Source organism: Leptonychotes weddellii, chromosome 7, assembly GCF_054177405.1.
Source record: "Leptonychotes weddellii isolate Sample4059 chromosome 7, ASM5417740v2, whole genome shotgun sequence".
Taxonomy (NCBI): Eukaryota; Metazoa; Chordata; class Mammalia; order Carnivora; family Phocidae; genus Leptonychotes; species Leptonychotes weddellii.
The window spans coordinates 41,841,593-41,853,485 of NC_138375.1; the positions used below are offsets into that span (position 1 = coordinate 41,841,593).

The window sequence follows — 11,893 nt, forward strand, 5'->3', positions numbered from 1 at the left end:
AAAAAAAAAAAAAAATTGAAACTAAGGAGACTGGGGACCCTGACCCATTTCTCCCTAATGTTTCTTTCTGAAAATTATCAAACATACAGAGAAGTTTTTAAAGAATTGCACATTGAGCGCTCATGTTCCCACCACCTAGATTCTGCAGTTAGCATTTCTCTCCCCGTTTTATCACGTATCTGTCCATCCCTCTCTCCATCTGTCAATCTATTTTATTTTTTGAGATGTTTCAAAGTAGGTTGCAGAGAGCCCCTGATGCATTTTGGCAGTTGAACAGTGGATTGCAGCGGCATACAAAAGGAGACATTTTGTTGTTACATTTGTTGTTCCACATTTTCTCCAAAAAACTTCTTACCAGTCTTGTGGAGCTAGCTCCCTCCCACGATGCCTTTTACTTGTGGGCTGTCAGTTTCAAAGGTCTCCAGGGGCCTAGGAGGCAATGTAAGGGAGTGAAACAGCTCTGGTGTAAGGCTGAGGGGACCCAGAGAGCGCCTGTTCCATGGAGAGGGGTGTCCACTGTCAGCTCCAACCCACTGCTGCCATGTGAGACTCATGAGAATTTTTTGTGAAATCTTCTACTTTTGAAGTGTTTGCAAATAATGTTTACAGACTGGGCAAAGGGTATCAAAGATGACTTTTGTGTATGAGTTTTCTGCAGCTGCCTTGGCAGATTACCATAAACTTAGCAGTTTAAACAACACAAAGTTATTCTTAACAGTTCCGCAAGTCAGAAGTCCAACATGGGCTAAAATCGAGGTATTGGCCAGGCTTCATTCCCTTCTGAGGGCCCTGGGGAATCTTGCTTATCTGGGTTATTGGCAGACTGGTTATGAAAAGTGAAACTCTGTTTTCCTGTTGGCCATCAACTGAGGATCATTCCCAAATTCTAAAGGCCGCCCACTTTCCTTGGCTTATGACCCCCTTCCTCCATCTTCAAAGCCAGCAATAGTGAGTTGAGTCCCTCTCACACTTCACTTCTCTACTCCCTCCTTCTCATCTCTCTGAGCCAGCCAGAAAGGTTCTCTACCTTTAAGGACACTTGTAGTTACATTGGACCTACTTGGGTAATCCAGGCTTCTCAAACTCATCTCAAGGTTCTTAACCTTAATGACATTTGCAAAGTCCCTTTGCCATGTAAGATAACATATTCATAGCTTCTGGGGATTAAGGCTTAGATATCTTTGGGCTGCTACTCTGCCTACCATACCTGGCTTCTGACTGGAGACAAAGTAGACAGTTTTGACATTCCCCCTGGGCCTGCCTGGTCCTCAGATCCTATCTTCTGGGCCCTGGGAAAATCCTTAATATCGCTAATGAAATATACCCCACAGACAAAAAGAAGTGAAGGACAAAAGGAATCTCAAATTTTATAAAATCAGATTGTTAGCAATGATATTGGAATTGCTTTTCTGAAGCAATTATATATATTATAGGAAAAAGCAAATAAGTAACAATGTTAAGAACCTAGATTTTTAGCAAAAGAGATAAAATAGATAAAACCAGACAAAGACATCACAAGAAAACTATAGACCAATATCCATTTTGAATGTAGATGCAGAAATCCTCAACAAAATACTAGCAAACCAAATTCAGCAATATATAAGAAGGATTATACACCATGACCAAGTAGGGTTTATCCTAGGAAGGTAAGGTTGGTTCAACATATGGAAATCAATCAATATAATACACTTTATTAATAGAATAGAGGAACAAAACCCATATGATCATTCCAGTAGATGCAGAAAAAGTATTTGACAAAATCCAACACTTTTCCATTATAAAAACATTCAACAAAGGAGGAATATAAGGGAACTTCAGCAAGTTGATAAAGAACATCTATGAACAACCAACATTAACATTATATTTGTTGATGAAAGATTGCAAGCGTTTCCTTCTAAGACCAGGAACAAAATAAGGGTGTCTGCTCTTGCCACTTCTATTCAACATTATACTGGAGTTTCTAGCCAAAGCAATTAGACAAGAAAAAGAAATAAAAGGCATCTAGCTTGGAAAAAGTGACACTCTCTATTTGCTCATGACATTGTCTTATATATAGAAAATCCTGAGGAATACATACATACACAAAATTAGAACTAATAAGCGAGTTTAGCAAGTTGCAGGATACAAGTTTAATATACAAAAATCAATCATATTTCTATACATTAGTAAGAACAATCTAAAAAGGAAATCCATATTTACTAGACATTTCTCCAGAGAAGATATACAAATGGCCATTAAGTATTTGAAAATATACTCAACATCATTAGTCATTAGGAAAATGCAAATCAAACCAAATGAGATACCACCTCACACCCACTAGGATGGCTATAATCAAAAGGATGGATGATAACAAGAGTTGGTCAACATGTGGGGAATTTGGAACCCTCATAGGTTGCTAGTGGGAGTGTAAGATGTTCTTGCCACTTTGGAAAACAGTTTGGCTGTTCTTCGAAGAGTTAAACATGGAGTTATCATATGGCCCAGCAGTTCTATTCCTTGGTATATATACCCAAGAGAACTAAAAACATGTCTACACAAAAACTTAAACATGAATGTTTGTACCAGCATTATTCATAATAGCCAAAAGGTAGAAACAACTCAAATGTCAATCAGTTGATGAATACATAGATAAAATATGGTATATCCGTACATTGGAATATTATTCAGCCATAAAAAGAATGAAGTCCTGATACATGCTACAACATGGATGAACCTTAAAGAGATGTTCATTGAAAGAAGCCAGACAGAAAAGGCTACATATTATATGATTCCATTTACATAAAATGTGCAGGATAGGAAAACCAATGGAAACAGAAAGCAAATTAGTAGTTACTAAGGACTGAGGGGAGGGATAAGGGGTAGTGACTACTAATGGATATGAAGTTTATTTTAGGGGCAATGACAATGTTCTGGAATTAGATAGTGGTGTTGGTTGTACAACTTTGTGAGTATATTAAAAACTACTGAATTATACACTTTAAAGGGGTGCATCTTATGTTGAATTTTATGGTATATAAATCATATCTCAATTAAAAGGACATGCAATATAAAATTAAGGTTCAGTAAAACTCTGTAGTCCTATCTATGAAATATTAAACTTCAGCATGAACTCATGATGCATGCATTGAAATATATTTCTAGCTCTGGGGCACCTGGGTGGCTCAGTCAGTTGAGGGTCTGCTTTCAGCTCAGGTCATGATCTCAGGGTCCTGGGATTGAGCCCCACATCGGGCTCCCTGCTCAGCGGGGAGTTTGCTTAGCTCCCGGCCCCTCCCCCCTCTTGTGCTCTCTCTTTCTCTCAAATAAATAAAATCTTTTAAAAATAAATAAAATAAAATAAAGCATTTCTAGCTCTGACGACTGTAAAGGCATAGAAACCATAACCAACCCAGGAGTAATGAATGCCCTTAGCACCCGTATTGCAGTATCCAAATGGAGATCTCGATGATAATCTGGAGCCGGGGTTCCTTGGCAGAATGGCTGATCCAGGTTAGGGCAGAAAATGTGCAAGTTAAGCATGGAGAATCTTTTGTAATCTTTTATCAATACTCTGTGGTCATATCCAAAGGACTAGGAGCCAACTTGAGAAGACTCTCTTGGACTCGAGATGGTATTATTTGGGAACGAATAAGAATAATAATATTTGCACTGAACTGAAACATTGATTATGTGAAAATTTATGAGTTCATAATGAAAACAAATAATTGGCCATCTTTGGAACATGGTAGGGAACCAAGTCATTCTGAAAACTGACAATCAAGAATGTGTCATGTCTTGGGGCACCTGGGTGGCTCAGTCGTTAGGTGTCTGCCTTTGGCTCAGGTCATCATCCCAGGGTCCTGGGATCAAGCCCCCGCATCAGGCTCCCTGCTCCACGGGAGGCCTGCTTCTCCCTCTCCCACTCCCCCTGCTTGTGTTCCCTCTCTCACTGTGTCTCTCTCTGTCAAATAAATAAAGTCTTAAAAAAAAAAAAGAATGTGTCATGTCTTTCCTGTACTTTTCCTATACTTTCCTGTACCTCAACCAAATAGTTGATGTGGTGATTTTTCTTCATTATAGTATCCCAGTTAGTAAATGAAGAATGATAGAATAAGAGTATCACCATTTTGAAAACCCCTGATGAACTGAAGGATTTAGGCATTGATCATCAGTGGCCACCAACATCACAAAAGGAAAGACCACTGAAGAGTATGTGTTTCCTATAGGAGGCTCACACCACTATAAAGAGGTTGCCAGAATATCTCACCGAATTAGGCCAAGCCTCTAGACCTAGTTGCCAATTTACAGGAGCCAAGGAGGGGTGGACAGAGGAAGGTATTCAGAGACACCACAGCAATGCAAGCAGCAAAATGCAGCCTGTAGGAGATCCGACAGCTCAAATGACCCAGTTTCTTCAACAAACTAATTGTAAGGAAAAAAGAGACTTAGAAGGTGCATCAGCTAAAGGCAGCATGTGGGCCTTGTCTTGATCCTGATTTAAACAACTGTAAAAAGATAGCAGATCAGGGAAACTTGAACACCAACTAGATATCTGATGGTATTAAGGAACTATGTTAATTCTCTTGGGTGTTACAATGATATTAAAGGCCCACAGGGGCAGGACCTCCCACCCCCAAGCTTACCATGGGACTGAGCAGAAGTGAAAACGTGCCCTCCGCCAGTAGAGCCCAGGGAGGGAGAGCGGAGGGGGCTGGGCCAGTGAAGCCCAGTTGATTCTTCCAAACTCGGGCATAAATGGTTTCTCCTCCACGGGTGAGGAGTGTGCGAGGGGTGAGGAGAGAGGCCAGAGCGTTACTGAAGGGCTGTCTTCCACGTGGAATCATGAGGATGGGGAACCATGTTCCTGTAGCGAGGGAGGGCACCCAACCCCAGGGCTGCTGTCGTGGGTTTATAACTGCTCTTATACAGAGTCAGGGGCTGTCCACCGTGTATGTAGGAATTGGAGACAGGACTTCGGGGTGCTAAGTGGAAGGAGGTTCTAAAGTGACTGAGGTGTCCCTGGCTTTCACTCGTTCCCAGAAGGCTAGAAAGGTGTGGCATTTGCAGTTAGCCAAACCGTGTGCTTGTGGAGTTCTCTTGGCGAGATGAGAGCTGAACCTATCGTCTCCTGTCCCCTGTGTCTTCCCCTAGCTGCAATGGCAAACGCTACCTGGAGACACTCCCCAACACCAGCATCATCATCCCCTTCCACAACGAGGGCTGGTCCTCCCTCCTCCGCACCGTCCACAGCGTGCTGAACCGCTCGCCCCCGGAGCTGATCGCCGAGATTGTGCTGGTTGATGACTTCAGCGATCGAGGTAGGGCCCACCCCACCCAGCTTCCTGCCCCCCACACTTCATTCAGTGACTGGCCACAAGGGTGGCAGGTTTTCTTCAGCAGCACCAACAAGTGGGACACTGTTTACTGATGCTTGCTGTGTGCCTGGCCGTGACCCTGGCCCTATACACAGTATCTCATTTAGTTCTCACAACATCCCATGAAGTACATTGTTTTTATCCTGTTTGTATCGATGTAGAAGTGCACTAAACTGCAAATAACAGAAAACTCGATAAACAATAGCTCAAACAAGTAAGGGGGCTCATTCATTCATTCATTTCTAATAGGATCCAGGATTGGTACAGCTGCCTCAGGCTATCATCAAAGCACCAGGCTTCTCTGTTCTGGCTTCCTCATCCTCATGGTCACAAAATGGCTGCTGTACCTCTGGGAAGTCTGCCTTTCAGACAGGGAGAAGGAGGAAGGGTAAAGAGAACAAAGCCTCCCTTTTTCAAGATTTTGCCTTCTTATTCAGGAAAGACTTTTGGCCAGAACTCTGACATCCAGGCATCCCTATCTGCCAGGATGGCTAGAAATGGAAGTGTTTTGATTTGGGGCCCCTTGAAGAGAGGTAGGAAAGGGAGACGTGCATTAGAGAAGGTGTTGAGTGAGCCCTTCTCCAGTGTCTGCCACACCATTCTACCGCTGAGAAGACTGAGCTACAGCTTGCCTGCTCTGAGCGGGCTCGCGGCCGTGGTTGAACCCGACGGCCGCGGTAGGCAGGGCTGTGCTCATCCACTCTTGCCATCGAGGTACCAACCAGAGCAGGGCCCTCTCTCCTCGAGCAGGCCAGGTTCCATCCTGCCTCGGGATCTTCCCCCGCTGCTCCCTCTGCCCACACATCCTCTGGCCTCTTCCCCTGTCTGGCTCCTCACACCATCTTCCGTTAGATGCACCACCAGCGCTGCTCACTCTTCTTCGTGTGTCGTTGCGTAGGTGTGTGGCTGTTGGTTGGCCTGTTTGTTGTCAGTCCTCCTCACTAGATCATTCGTGGTCTAGAGCAGGGGATCCATAACTGTGTGTGACTTAGTGAACGAATGAACAAGGAGGGAGGAAGGAAGGAAATACGTGGCAGACACACACACACACGCGCGCGCGCAGCCACACGAGCAGCAGGGTCATCTTCAGCCACTGAGACAGCCGTGGCTGGGGAAGACACAGACGTTCCTTCCGTGGCCGGTGCTAGCCTGTGTTTTGTGCTCAGCCTCAGGTCCCTGTCACCTGTGTTCTGAAGCATCAGCTGTCCTGGGGGTTGACCCTACACCACTTGGTAGGGTCCCTCTCTGAGTGTCATGGGGCATGAGTCCTCCAGAGGTAGAATAAACCACACATCTGCTGGATTAGAAATGAGTGTTTCTCCCTGCTCAATTAGAAAAGAATTGTAAGACCATCTAGGCTACTGGCTTCCAGTGTGTATCTCAGAGCAGTAAGGGCCCAGGGATGCCTCACAGAACACTGTGAGCAAGAGGGTAAACCTCGCCGGTGCGGGGGCGGGGGGGCGGTGGTTGGCGGGTGTTCAGCTCCCTCTCCTGGCATGGTCTATATTTGGTTTCTGAAAAGGTATTCACTAAGAGCAGCTGCACTGCTTAAAAATGCGTGATAATCACAGATATCACTTAGCCTGCTCCTTTTACAGGTGGAAAACCCGAGGCCTGGAGCAGTGGACAGGCTTAACTAGAGCACACAGCTGGCTGGTTACAGAGGAGGGACGAGAAGCCCGTCTCTGGGCTCCTGGGGCAGCCTGTCCCTCCTCATCTCAGCTGGTTATGAGAAACATCAGCAGAAGTGCAATACTCTTTTCTATCCCCAAGGACACTTCTCAATAAATTACTTTTCCATTGTATTAAAGAGCAGAGTTCCTGCTATAAAGAGCTCATCATCAAAAACATCCAATCCTGGACTATAATGGTTTGTACTTCTAATATCCCAGTTTCCTCAGTGATAAAAATAACATGATGCACCCACCCCCCAATAATAAAAGAATGTGGCAGTCTTGAGAAAGAAGAGGCAGATTTCATAAGAATGAGATTTTCCTAGCATATCTGTTTCTCCAGAGAGCAAAAATATTGATCCAATGTGGTGCCATTGCCAGACCCTAATAAGATAGGGAAGAGAACAGATACTATCCCATTTCCCAGATGCAAATGATACCTCAGGCCCCTAATTGTTGCCCCTTTTTCTCAATGAATCAGGCGTGCAACCCAGAGACCCAACTCCTACGTCATGCCCCTCAGTCCTGCACAGTAGCTGTCAGATTTCACAACCTGCATTTTTCAGAAAAGCAATCATTATTCTAGTTTCAAGAAGAAATTCTTAAGGCAGCTTTGGAAGAAAACTTAGCAGTGATTGTTTTAAAAATGAGATTTGGGAGAAACAATTTCAGAACTGTGGAGAGGCCTGTCCAAAGTACAGCAAATATGGGCCATCATAAAAGATTTCTCTGGGCCATGTGAGCAGAGGCAGTTCTCAGAGTTGAAATTTACAGATGCTAACTACAGGCTAGATTGGTGTTGCTCAGCAGAAGGCATTTTCCTCTGAAATGAGTCTCCTCCAGGCTCCTCAGGGCAACTAATTGTAATTCAGCTAAGGGTTGAGACCTCGGGTAGGAGACAAAATTGGAGTAGATGAATGCTTGAAATAAGATCCCCAGCTTTGTGCAGGCAGCACTGGGGACTAGACTGGAAGCTGATGCTGACCCCAGAATAATCCTGGCCTTGCCTGCAAATAGAGCGCTACAGAGTTTTCCAGGGGTGTCCAAAAGCTCTTCAAATGTGTGAGCTTTGCTTGAGGATTAGGAGGACATAGAGGTGTTTTTGCTCTAGTGGGAGAGAGCGATGAGGGTATAGGGGAGCAGACTTGCCTCCAGATTACACTGCCCGGATGGGAGATTGTTTATTAGAAGAAACAAGAGAGGCCTTTGTTCATTTGGTTTTTTTCTACTCCTTTTCTCCTTCTCCTCCCCACTTTCAAATAGTGTTGGTGTTGCAGAAAAACAGGATATGTAGTAATGGAAAGGGTTATTGTCCTTACCTGAATGATGATGGGCTCCCTGGATGATGAGGTACAGAAAGGAAAGGCTATGGTATGATCTCATTGACGGTATTCTCCCCAGTTCAACTCCCCATCAGGGAACAAACAAACACATGCACAGGGAATGGTTCCCTAGGAGGAAATCTTAAGCAAGTGTTTCAAGTGTTTGCAGAGCTATTGATGGATTGTTGGCAGTGATTGGTGCTGGGAGGATTATGGACATTGCTGGACCCACTGGCTCACACAAGAGAGGCCCTCACCAATGAAGCCGGAGTCAGGTCCTCTTTCCACGATGGGCTTATTAATTCTGACCTGCACTCTCATACCATGCCAGTCGTGGGGACCCATCAAGGCCATCCATTTTGCCCTGTCCTGATCTGCATTTCAACATACCACTCTTGACACTGCCCCTGAGCATATGGGTCTGTTCCTTTCTCAGCCTCCATCTGCTTCCAGGACCCCCACAACTATTGGGGTGCCCATTCCCCACTTGCACCGTACTGTTTCAGTTCTTTAACCCTGAGATTTGTACTGCGTATTTTGTTTTTCTCTACACTTCTCCTGATTTAATTCATATTCGTATATTCAACAAATTTCATGAGTTGACTGTACTACCTGCTGTACGAGGCGCTGGGAATGCAACAGGACTAAGACAGACTTCCCCCCAGCCACTCACATCTTGAAGGGCAGACAGACGGGGTAAGGGACAATTGTAAGACCATGGAATGTGTGCCCATTGGTGGAGATCCAGGCTTTGAGGAGCACAGACAAGGTCAGGGAAGACATCGCAGAGAAAATTCCAGCTAAACTCAATCCTAAGGGATAAGTAGATACTACTCCCCAGGGCATGGGAGGGGAAGAGTGTTGGAGGCCGAGAGAACGGCGTGAGCCCAGGCTAGGAGCGAAGGAGAAAACGTTGAAGGTGCAGAAAGACCTGTTGATAACCTTATCATCTGCAGGCAATTACTATTAGCATTTAGGATTTACCCCCCCTCTCAGGGTTTTTTTTTTTAATAGACTTTATTTTGTAGATCAATTGTAGGTTCACTGCAAAGTTAAGCTGAAAGTGCAGACAGTTCCCATATACCCCTCCACCCTCACCCCACACGTAGCTAGCCCCCAGGCCCTTTCAGTGCTCTGCACCTGCATCAGAGTGGTCCATTGGTGACAATTGAGGGACCTATGTTGACACATCATTATCACTCCAAATATATAGTTTTATATTGGGGTTCACTCTTGGTGTTATATATTCTGTGGGTTTGGACAAATGTATGAGGACATATATCCACCATTATGGGATCATACTGAATCGGTTCACGGCCTTAGAACTCTTCTGTGCTCTGCCTGTTCATCCTTCCCTCCCCCTAGCCCCTGGCAGCCACTGACCTGCTTGCTGGCTCCATAGTTTTGCCTTTTCTAGAATGTCTAATATAACTGGAATCATTCTCTATGTAGCCTTTTCAGATTGGCTTCTTTCACTTAGCAATATGCATTTAAGGTTTCTCCTTGTCTTTTTATGGCTTGTAGCTCATTTCCTTTTGGTGCAGACTAATACTCCATTATCTGGACATATCACAGTTTATTTATCTACTCTTCCGCTGAAGGACATCTTGGTTCCTTCCAAGTGTGGGCAGTTATGAATAAACCCGATTATAAACATCCATGCACAGGTTTTTGTGTGGACATGTTTTTGGCTAACGTAGGTAAATACCAAGGAGCACAATTGCTGGATTACATAGTCAGAGTATGTTTAGTTGTGTAAGAGACTGCCAGACTCTTCTTACAAAGTGTCTGTACCATTCTGCATTCCTGGCTATGAATGAGAGTTGCTGTTGATCCACACCCTAGTCAGCATTTGGACTTGTCAGTGTTCTGGATTTTTGCCCTTCTAATAGGTGTGTAGGAGTATCTCGTTGTACTAATTTGCATTTCCCTATGACCTTTGCTGTTGAGCATCTTTTCACATGCTTATCTGCCATTTGTATGTCTTGTTTGGTGTCCAGTGTCTTTTCATGTCCATTTCCTTTTTCATACCCTCCCTATCCCCCTCTAGCTTCACTCCAGCTGAGGTAACTAATGTTAATAATCTGATGTGCATTATCCTGCATAGTAATACTAACATGTAACAGCATGTAGTAACAAGAACTAGTACTCACTGAGTGCTTACTTTGTGCTAAGTGAATTCCCTCATTCATTCCCATGCCACTCTTGAGGGTTCTGTCATTCCCGGAGTGAAAACCACTGGACTCAATGATTTCAAACCACTTTTTTCTACTTGAAAATGGTCATATTTTTATCCCCATTTTACAGATGAGAAAACTGAGATACAGAGAGGTTAAGGAAATAGCTGGCACATACTTAGCCCAAAGAAGCAGAGCTTTGATTTAAAACCGTGCATGCTGATGCTAAAGCCTTTACCCCTAATCTTTACATGTTTTTTTTTTCCTTTTAATGGGGTCATCCTGTACACATTACTCTTTTTACTCCTGTTAATATATCACAGACATCCCTTAAGTCAAAAAGACAGAGAGCTATCTCATCTGTTTTTTAATAGCTAAATCATGTTCCATACTGGAAGCCGACGTTTAGTGCCTTTACGTTGCACTTTGTGTCATGGTCATCCGGTCGTATTTAACTTTGTATCCGGACTTCTCTTCCTTAACTTTCTACAATCCGTTCCCCTTGTCATTGTAAACTGACTGTCACATCTCTCCTCCTCTGTGGCAACTGTGAAATAGAGAAGGGAGTCAGATGACCCCAGAATATGAGCAGTATTGTTGGAGAGGCTGATCCAGAGAACACAACATTGATCTGTTCCTCCCGCTCTCCTCCTGAACTAACTGACCCCGGGACAAGCTGAGCGGCTGAGGAACTGGAAGCCTCCCTGGCAGGGCAGAGCCCATGCCAGTGAGTGCACCACAGGCAGGAAAGGATGAAGCAGGCCGTGCAGGCGGAATGACTGTTTGGATTTTGGCCTGCCCAGCATCACCTCCCCTGACCACCCCAGAGGTGAAATACCGTTCCCTCTATAGTATGAGGGCAGGAGAAGCAGTTCCGTCTTACAGACGACAAAACCAAGGCTCAAAGAGATTGGCGGTAAGTGGCCTAAACTGCTTACCTGCCCGTACAGTCTAGGAGTCCCCCCTTATGGGTGGGGATATGTCCCAAGGACCCCAGTGGATGCCTGAAACCACAGATTGTACCAACTCCCTATTTACCATAGTTTTACCTATACATACATAACCTCTGATAAAGTTGAATTTATAAATTATGCACAATAAGAGATTAACAACTAATAATAAAATAGAACAATTATAACAATAGACTGTAATAAAAGCTATGTGTGAATGCGGTCTCTCTCTCAAAATATGTTTTTTTTTTTCTTATGTTAGTCACCATACGGTACATCATTAGTTTTTGATGTAGTGTTCCATGATTCATTGTTTGCGTATAACACCCAGTGCTCCATGCAATACGTGCCCGGCTTAATACACATCACTGGGCTAACCCATCCCCCCACCCCCCTCCCCTCTAAAACCCTCTGTTT

General features: G+C 44.3%; 1 protein-coding gene across 1 annotated transcript in view; it reads left to right on the forward strand.

Annotated features, from left to right (window-relative positions):
* Nucleotides 1-11,893, forward strand: part of GALNT10 (polypeptide N-acetylgalactosaminyltransferase 10) — a 219,924-nt gene that overhangs the window by 123,580 nt on the left and 84,451 nt on the right. Inside the window, exon 4 of the mRNA XM_081826212.1 lies at nt 5,131-5,297. Within this exon, the coding sequence (XP_081682338.1) occupies nt 5,131-5,297 (167 nt within the window). The remainder of the gene's footprint in view (nt 1-5,130; nt 5,298-11,893) is intronic.